The sequence below is a fragment of the Anoplophora glabripennis genome, unplaced genomic scaffold, assembly GCF_000390285.2.
Source record: "Anoplophora glabripennis isolate ALB-LARVAE unplaced genomic scaffold, Agla_2.0 scaffold211, whole genome shotgun sequence".
In the NCBI taxonomy this organism is placed as follows: Eukaryota; Metazoa; Arthropoda; class Insecta; order Coleoptera; family Cerambycidae; genus Anoplophora; species Anoplophora glabripennis.
The window spans coordinates 604,394-615,189 of record NW_019416341.1 but is presented as its reverse complement, the minus strand read 5'-3'; the positions used below and the strand labels follow the sequence as shown (position 1 = coordinate 615,189).

Sequence of the window (10,796 nt, the reverse complement as noted above, 5' to 3'; positions counted from 1 at the left end):
AATATCTCTTTGCAATTTTCTCTAAACTGTCATATTCCGAAGTATATTATCGATGTATCTAGCAAATATTTTTTTAGAAATTGTTACTACGATTAAATTACTAACCTAACCTAGATGTTTATAAATTTAGTAATTTAACAGCAACAAGTACGTTAAGTAACTAGAGACATAATAATATCTATGTAAAAATAACAAAAGTATTATATTATTGATGTGTTGATTTCTGTTGATTCTTAGTTAATAAACATAGTTTTTAATCTATATAATGCTTATCTGTTGATTTTTAAATACCAAGAATTATTTATATTTCATTTGATTAAATATAAACATTCCACAATAATAGCATTATTATTTTCATATATAAATATATTTTTAAATCTCTCGTGGGAATTACAGCGGGATCCCGCTGTAAAGGCGAATTTACCGCAAATTTCCAGCTGGAAAAAAAAGACTGCGGGATTGCAAACCCTATTTGTAACAACATCTCTGAAAATGCTCCAAATAATGACTTCGATACAAGATGAATCTGAGTTAGTAGAAGGGGAAACCTACAAACCCACGAGCAAATTGATAGAGCAAGTTATATATCTGGAACTTGTTGACCGATTTTGATGTTTTTTTTTTAATTTGGGGTACCTTCTTACATACATCACAAATATGCATTTTGTTATTAAATGAAAATTTAAATTAAGCCAGTAATTTGTTTAAATAATAACAAAACATTTTTTTTTGCAAAATATCAACATCTTTTGTAATTTTTGTAATGATTAAATATCATTTTTTAGTAAAAATTTAACAATAGCCGTGTTATACCTAATGCTCATGCTCGGAAAGAATAGCCTAATACGCAGTTGAAATCTTGTTGATATGTTATCGCTGTCATTATTAGCGTATTTTTTCTTGTTTTGTTTAATCTTGGCATTTTCTAGTTCTATTAAGTATTTTTATTGTTTTTCTCGGTGTTGTACTGTGTCAGTGTGTTTATCGAGTGTTTTTTTCTTCAAGTGGTTTATTATAGACGTACTCTTAACCACAACCAAACTTTTCTTAAATAATATCCTGTTGCGAGGCTACTACACTTACATGAAATTATCTCTAATGCGCATGCTCGGTAACATATAATTTTAATCTATTAATTAATATAAAAGCCAATATTGTCCTATAAATTTAAATATATAAATTCTATAATTGTATTAGTTTGTCGATGGAGGTTTGAAACTTCTTAAATATTTCTAATATTGCCAGAATATCGCGATATTTAAGGTCATGACAAAGATGCCATTTTTTTGGCATTTATGTCCAAAGTACATAAGCTCGAAAATCGATCTAGTAAAAATGTTGAGAAATTCTTCATGACAGTGTGCACTATGGAGTTGCCTATTATTATTTGACGTATGTGACGTCACTACTAAAAGGGTCTGTTGTCTATTGAGTTTGATTCGTTAACTGAACTTTATCGATACACTTACAGGGTTGTTTAGATGACATTGTATCCCCCTTTCGTTTTTCTTTCTATCTTAGAAAAAAAAAACTAGCACCGATATTAAACAAGTGCATAAAAAACATATGTATAAACCATATTTGTTTTTTTAAATGAATGAGAAATGAGAAATGAAATAAATGACAATTATATCCTTATGTTTGACCGTAGTATTGCATTTATTTCCAACTTTTCAGAGACACATTATGTATAAAGTGACCATTTATTTCAGGTGACAATGGCATGTATCGAGGTTTTAAGTTCAAAGTGTGTGGGAGTAACAATTTCGAAAATTTCGAAAATAAATTTGCGTTGCTTGCCGTCGAGGATACCAGGTGGCATAAAAGTGGATAGTGCAATTGTAGTTCCTTATAATGGCCCACCACCTAGAATGCAATGAATAACTGTTAGTTTCTAATTATACAGGGTGATTCTTAAACATGTACACATATTTTATCTGCGGATAAAATTCGCGTTGTAAAGGAGTTTACTGAAAATAATTTTTCGGTATTACAGACATAAATTCATTTTGAGCATCACTATCCTCATTAACCGTAAATATTTGTGCACGCGCACCATTGGAATTTTTTTGCCAAGTTATGTGTCAAGAGAATTATTTTGAACAAAATATTCTTTTTGTTGCGGACTACCGGTTACATCTAACTCTAAAGCACTGTGAGGGTTCTAATTTAAAAAATGGTAACAGCTTTCATAAGAGAACTAAAATGAAATTATATAGTTATCTTAACCCATAACCCCAGCTAGTCAAATATTATATAGTTTAAAATTGCACTACTTAAGTTTTTAGAAAGCAAAGCTGTTAAATTACAAAAAAATAAATTTAACAGGTACGGGCTAGGTAGTTATTGAAACACAAGATACAAAAAAAGTAGTCACTACAAAATACGTTTAGTCAAAAAATAACAAAGTTAGCTAACCACAGTAATTAATTTACGATAATTAATAAAACGAAATGATGTCAGCGGTTCCCAACAAGTTTTAATTAGTACGCGAAGCGCAAATGGCTCCATCCATGCTGTTGCACTAGGTGTTGCGAGTGTAATTCAATGCCGGTTGGGGCATATAGCCCGCGGAGTAGTTGTTTCTCGCAACACTGGCAATTTAAAAGTTTGAATTAAAAAATTATATTTATTTAAAATTTGCGTTTTTTTCTTCCCAACTAAAAAAGAAAACTATTAATTACATGCTCTACAAAATAAACTTAATACGGCTGTTTAAAGTATTCACTTCTTACAGTGAAATTTATTTAATAAATCTAATAACTTAACGCTTGCAACGTAGGCAATATTATCATTTTTGGTAAAAAAATATGTTAACTGGAATGAAAATAATATTTTTGTTACTAAAACTATTTCCCTCTCATATAGGTACTCTCGATTCAAATCAGAACAATGACTAGATATCCGAGGTTGACAATGTTCTTCCGAGGTCCAAAGCACCCGAGGTTGTTATTATCTTATAACACCCGTTGTACCTACAACCTTTAATATCTTGCAAATCTACAATAATATGTCCCTTCGACAAATATACGTGCAAGACAAGTCATTGTTACAACAAACATAAAACAAAATAATTTACAGTATAATAAGCTTTCTCTGGTAGCAATTTTTTACATCAGTTTTAAAAGCTTTATTTCCACAGACAATGAGTTTTGTTAATTTTGGTGGTTTTATGTTTTGGAATGCATAACATATCACTGTGACTTGTTGGGTAATCTTCATAGGAATTGTTTTTGTTATTTTTTTCAATATTCTCTTGTTTATATACAGTTTTGAATATACATGAATAAATGAATGAATAAAATCTACATGACCTCCAAACTGGAACAATAAACACGTTGAGTGTTATTCTTTTTTGTGCAATAAAGATTATTTGACTTAAAAAAAACACTACACTATAGTTTTGCTGACTATACACTAAACTATAGTATACATTAAGAACAGTAGAAATAAGTAAAGAAACTCGAGAAATAGCATAATAAGATTTATTAAGTTTTTTACTCAATAAGTTAATGTAATTCGACTATTGTTATTTAAGTTATTTTTATAGACTGCATACTGAGGATACCAAACTATTGAAGCATATTCCAAGCGAGATCTTACAAAACAATTATATAAATTCACTATTGTAGAAGGATCAGCAAAATCTCTACAATTTCTGATCACCAACCCAAGGCTTCTATAAGAAGATGAAGAGACATTGCGTATGTGTTCATGAAAAGATAATTTTTGATTAAAAGTTACTCCCAAATCTTTTATATAATTGGGACGAGTAAGAGAGTGATTGTTAATCCTATAATCATAGATCACACACAGGACAATTAATTCTAGAGAAAGACATTATGTTACATTTACTTATGTTAAGGGGAAGACAGTTTTCTGTACACCATGTATTCACTGATGTTAAAGCATTTTGTAAGTTTTGACAATCATTTAAACTATCAATCTTAACAAATATCTTCATATCATCAGCATAAAGTAAGAAATTAACATCTAAATATTTACTAATATCATTCAAAAAAATATTGAACATAGGGATCCTAAAATGGAACCTTGGGGAACTCCAGACAATGAGTTCAGATTTAAATCCCTTATATTGTACATACTGTATACTCCGAATCAAGTACGATTTAAACAAATTCAACAGTCTTGTAGAGACACCACATATCGTACATCCAGTTCAATACCGCCGTAACTGCAAATTTTTAATTTTTGATTTTATGGCGGTATTTCAATGCCAACATGTTTAACTTCGAAATGAAATACAGCCACAAGTGATTAAGTTTTAAAATATACCATTTTTTGCAGATATGACAGATATGGCGCAGATGCGGCTCCTTAAAATATTAAAATTTCAGTGCAATAACGCCATATCTAACAAAATTCTAATATTATCGCAGCCTATAATTCTTCTATGTATGGTTATATATCAGCAACATGTAAGTATACTCTATCAAAATTTTAAACAGCTAATTAATTGTGGAACTAACTAAACAACACCATTGCTTTATTTCCTTCTACTCAAAAATGTTATAATTTACACTTGTGGCGGTATTGAACTGGATGTACGACATGTCTAACCTTTCCAACAGAATACTATGATCTAACCTGTCGAACGCTTTAGAGAAATCTGTATATATAACGTCGACTTGACCGTGATTATCCAAAGTTCTAGAGATATAATCTGTAATACACACAAGGTTTGTTGTAGTCGATCTACCTCTCATAAAACCATGCTGATTAATGTCTACAATTTGTTTAACGTCCTCATATAAATGATTATGCAAAATAATTTCTAATACTTTGCTAAAATTACATATAATTGTAATAGCACGATAGTTGGACATATCACTTTTATCGCCATTTTTAAAAACAGGGCGTATTCTCGATATTTCCCAAATATCCGGGAAGGTTTCCGTTTTTAAAATCAAATTAAAGATAACCCGCAACGGTCTTGCAAATACAGTTGCACAGTCTCTCAAAAGAAAGGCCGGAATTAGATCAGGGTCCATTGTAAAATTGGATTTTAATTTTTTTAATACTTCTAACAATATCTTGTTCCTCAACTTGGCTAAAATCCAATATTCTGTTATGAATTAGCTGACTGTTATGCTGTGTGTATACGTTATTCTGAGTGTAAGAATTGGCAAAACATTGTGCAAAACCATTCGCTATAAGTTGTCCGTTATTTAGTTCTTGACCATTAAAATTCATAGTAGCATGATAACCTGTATCTTGATTTTTATTAGAAACATAAGACCAAAAATTATTAGGTATAATAATATAATATAAGGTATTACTGGTCTCATGACAGATCCCTGGGTATTCAAGCGTTTGTTTTAAGACAATCCTACTTTACTAACATTGGTCTTTATTTTATGGCCACAATCCATTTCAAGAATATACCTCTAAAACGTAAATTAAACAATTTATTTTCAATAAAACCAAAGTTTAAGTAATCGCCTGGTCTTGTTATTTCCAAAAAGAATCCTTCCACGTTTCTACTATTATCAAGGCACTTATGAACATGTTACAGGAAGGCAGAGGAAGCTGATTGTGGTGATCTTCTGTGCGACATTGTTTGACATCTTTGACGTTGATAAATATTGTAGTTTCTGTTTTAAATTGATTTATATACCAGGTTTCAAAGAATCTCTCGGATTTATACAGGGGACGTTAAAATAACATGACAAGTTCCTATACAAATTTTTCCTAGAAGGTCCCTCTACGAAGATACAGGCCCCTGTCCCTGAAAATCGATTTTTTTTTAATTATTTTTTAAAACACTGTAATTTTTTAATACGATTGTCAATTTTCCTTTACCAAATGACAAATTTTACATAACTAAAAAAGTTTATATTTTTTAACATGTTTTTGGCTAATGTGGTTGTGTAGTTTGTATATACAGCATGTCCACGTATAGGTGAATGGACTCTTGTAAGACAAAAAAAAATATATGTTAGTGTCAAAAATCCTAATAGGATTCATTCTTGCTTGTTTGTGAAACAAAACCTGGTTATTTCAACTGATTTCGCAATGATTTCAAATTCATAAAATTCAGAAATCCTTGGAAATTTACTAAAATTTTAGAGCTTTCAAAAAGTTAGGAAGAAAAGTATCAGAATGATGGAAAAATATTGTGCAAAAATTCAATGTCTCAAGCCTACTTTGTTTTTTGCTTGATTTCAGAATTTCTTGAAATAAACTGGCCTTTCGACATGAGATATTACAAAATGTCATAAAAAAAGTTTCTCATAATGAGAAGTTCAAGTATGTATGCAAATTTTAATGCCATAGACCTACCAATATTTTACTCGACATAAAATTTTTGTCCGTTAATAAAAATACAATTCCAACTTTTGTTCCGTTAGATTTGTAGTTACCATATAATTTTTATTCGTTTCAGATTGTATCAAAGTGTGTAAGTGCTGTACATTCTAACTGTTTGGGTGTAACTACTCCAAGAAGTTGGAAAATAAGTTTACATTGTATGCATACGGATCTGACAACACCGATACAACAAGAACCAGTAGACTTTGTTTTTGATGTTAAATCCAATAATAAACCAGCTAGATTGTGATGAAATTTTACTGTATTTATTAAAAAATAAAACTTGCTTTTGGAACAAGTCTGTTTTCTTTATCAGTTATTCTACCACCGTTAATAAAAGTACTGGTATGTCCATACGAAAATGTTTAGTTAAAGAAATACAGGGTCATAAAAGTGTGCTCCTAAAACATATTTTGAGATACAAATGAAGCGAAACGAGGAAACATCTTTACAGTCAGATATGGTGCATAAAATTCCCATGATAATTCTCAACACAAAGCTTTAATTAACTTATGAGTGGGCACATTAACGGTATCTTAAATATACCTACCACAGAGATGATGCCTCGATTAGACCTTCGAAACTAGGTATACAATTTTTTAATAAACTGTTTCCTGATTGGTCGCAGCTGCAAAAATTCGCCAGCAACATCATTCCAATATCTTTCACTGAATCTTCAATACTACAATTATAATTATAATTTTGAAATTACCACATTATCCTTCTTATTCAATACTTTTACAAAATATAAAAAAGTTTACCAGTACATATTTAAAATTATTATTATTCTATGTTAAAAATAGGATCTTATTCTGTTAGCTTCCGATAATTTTGTAGTATAAAATTATAACAAAAATTGATGAGTTTTTCATAATTTTGGGATACAATTCTCGATCTTGTTCAGAAAAAAATTCTCTATTGTGCGCTTTTCTTCACGCATATGTTTCATTTTGATATAAACAGGAATCTGTCAAAATTAAAACACTACTCTCAAAGACACTCTCTATAGTATGTTGCAATAATCTTAGAAAACTATTTTTTTCTTCTCATTCATTTTCATTTCATTAAAAAAAATGTTCGTGTTCATTTCGGAATATAAATGCATGCTTTTAAATAAACATTTCAAATGATACAAAAAAGGTAATTAATTATTATCTATTTGGATTATGAGAATATACTCCAGTAGTGAGCAGAGATTGCTTGGAAATTTTCCTGTTCTGTTACACCAATTTGAGGAGGAGAAAAATTTTGGAGAAATGGCGCTAGAACTTTTTACTTCCATATTTAAGGCCCAACATTCATTTTATAACGGATGGCAAAAAATAGCATACACCCCTATACCGTACAGAACGGATTATAGTGGTGTTTTCTTCTTATTTTAAATAATAATAATGAACATATTAGGAACATTTTATTTGATATTTAGTTTCGTCTCTTTAACTTGCATAAAAATATATAGGTATTACCAGTTTTCTGAAAAATGGTACAGAATATAGCAATCGCATATAATTTCAGAAACGATTAATATTTTAAATGAAATAAAAGCTTTGTTTTAAATTATTGTAAATGATTATTTAAAATCTACGCCAGTCATTTTAAATTACTGGGTCTAACCCAAAAAGTTAAGGAGATTGACAAAGTCTGATCACCTTATGACAGCAACAACGAGAAATCTAGTGACTTCTAGTAATTTTTGTTACTTTATATTAAGTCCTTCAGTTCTTTTTGGTTTTTCTTCAGTTCATGTTTCATTATTAACTTTAATATTTTATTTCAGGCAGTAAAAACCTGTATCCGTACTATTGGACCATATTGCGTTGGAGTGGACAGTCCACTAAAATACATGATCCTTTTGAGATGTCTTCCATCATCCACCATTGTGCCACAATTTGGAATTAGAGTACCCACAAATGGGCCCCCAACGAGAATATGACAATTATACAGCTAGTAAAGAAAGACGCATGTGTATTGTGATAAGTTAAATATTTATTTATGCTAAGATGTATTTTCGTATACCATTATTGTACAATTTCATTATAAGTGCAACATTACCACCTTTTCATTTAAATAAAAAATGATGCAGTTTTTTTTGTTGAGCTTTTCATTTTAATAACAGCGAAATTGATACTTATAACAGGGAAAATCGTTTTCATGATTTATTAATCGTTCAATAAATTGGAAATGAATATTTGTTGAACATGGTCAAGTATTGAATGTTATTTCAAATAAACTTAATTGAATAACTTGGCAGTTGAAAGTTGAAGCAACGAGAATAGAAAGAAATTTTAACTTTTATTCAAAAGAAATGAACTGCACTGTGGATAATATTAATTTTCATTACGAAACAGATACCTACCATATAAAGACATACTACTGTCAATTTCATCGATATCAATGATCTACTCTGTGGGGTACAGCTGCCCAGACAGATACAAATCCAATTATAGGGCAGGAGAAACAATAATAGATTACATGAAAACCCATAATAAATTAAAAACAGATTTGAAAATACAAGCTTAATTACATAACTAGAAAATGAACACAAAATAATTAAAGATAAATAAAATATTAAAAATAAATTAAATTGTAACATAAAATATAACACCTCTCTTTGACTTGCGTGCATCTATTTAAAATAATAATATTTATATTATCGTCAAACTGAATAGCAACTTTTTTGCTAGTAACAATTAAATATAATAAATATAAATAAACTAATAACGTTACACTTACTGAATATATTTAATGGCAATTTATTATTATGGCAATATATATTTATTTTCGACAACTCTTGTTGTACATGAAAACAATCTTGAAATGATTCAACAGATGCAAATACATAGCCTCATGTCGTCAGCATATAAGAGGGAATGTGTCTGAATATCTTTAAATACGAGGGTGGTCTGAAAAGTTTCCGACCACAACATGAAGATGGCAGCACTCGTAAATAAAAGCTAGTGAATTTCGTTGTACATCTGTTGACAGTTACTCACCAAAGTTTTAGCCATTTTTGACGCGCAGTTGTTATGTAACAGTCGTTTGAGTGAGTTGAAGTGTTTTTATGAAAATGGACAAAATCGAGTATCGAGCTGTCATTACATTACAAGGAGACTATGTTGAAAAATAAAAAAAAAATCTGAAAAAATGTCTTGTATCTTTGTTAGGTCGGAAACTTTTCAGACCACCCTCGTAAGTACCGATCCCTGTGAAACTCCAGATGTCGCCAACAAGTCAATTGATTTATAGCTCCGACATTGAATCTTGAATTTAGAATTATGTTACTTAAGAAAGATTTACAAATTTTAAGAAAATATGATGTTAATTCCATGTTAGATAATTTATGTAACCATGCCCATGATCAAGCTTGCCAAAGGCTTTCAATAAATCTATATATAGGTATAATCCGTTTTTCCATTCTTATCCAAAGAATTAGCGATAAAGTTAGTGATAGTAACAAGACTTGTTGTTGTTGATCTTCCAGAAATAAAACCATGTTGTGAATAAGATACCTATATACTCTTTTGAATGGAAGCAAAGGATATCATAAAATGACCATCTCAAAGTTATATAGAATAGCTATCGGTCTATAATTTTTAATATTCATTCTATCTTTTTTTTTGAAAATGGGACATATTTTTGACTTTCTCCAAATATCAGGAAATATAGCATATTATAAAGATAAATTAAAAATAATACTAACAATAAGTGGTAAAGCAACTCACAAGCTTTTAACAAACAATTATTTACAATTAGCTTAATATATTTGTAATAGACAAAAACGTGTTAGATCTATTAATAAAATATACTTATTATTTTAATAAAAAAGTCAAATACTGGTTAGGTAAAATCAACACTTTTAACACTGTCCTTTCAAAATGTAATTTTTGTAAACGTTCTGTAAACATAATTTTATTCACAAGGAGGCTACCTCAAGAAATCAAATGTGGAAATACTGATATATTTCTACACACTAGCTATTTTTGCGTGTTGGTCTTTGTCAAGAATGATTTTAGAACAACAGAAATATAAATTATTTCTTTAAGAGACTGCATTATTTAATAATTTTACTATACATATATATTTTTATATTAGAAATATTTAGTCATATCATTTTTTATTTCTATTACCTATGGATAATTATTATAGCCTGTTTAGAAATGAAAGAGAGTAATAAAAGCTTATTATGTATGCAAATCGTAAACAAATGTAGTACTGGTGCTTATATTCAATATTTTTATATTATGTTTTATCGGTATAGATAAAATCGGACTGTACTAAATTGTAGCAGGTAGTTAAAATTTAATCCCCGACAATCCGTCTTTGTCTATGCCGCTTCAATTTCTCGGTCCATTTCTCTTATAAGTAAACAATATAAAAACAGCATTTCAAAACATGAGGCTACTTTAAGCATCATAACCGGGTTAAGAGGGTTTTTAGTAATTCAAATAAAATTATTCAATATTATT

General features: G+C 29.5%; 1 protein-coding gene across 4 annotated transcripts in view; it reads left to right on the top strand.

The window, feature by feature from the left end:
* Positions 1 to 8,376, top strand: part of LOC108905683 — a 56,311-nt gene extending 47,935 nt beyond the window's left edge. For 2 of the 4 annotated variants that reach the window (XM_023454160.1, XM_018708658.2), the window contains one exon: positions 6,407 to 6,615. In XM_023454160.1, the coding sequence (XP_023309928.1) occupies positions 6,407 to 6,580 (174 nt within the window). In that variant the 3' untranslated portion in view covers positions 6,581 to 6,615. Of the gene's footprint in view, positions 1 to 6,406; positions 6,616 to 8,107 lie in introns of those variants that run through there. The other 2 variants (XM_018708659.2, XM_018708660.1) reach the window with 2 other exon arrangements.
* Positions 8,377 to 10,796: the final 2,420 nt, after the last annotated feature.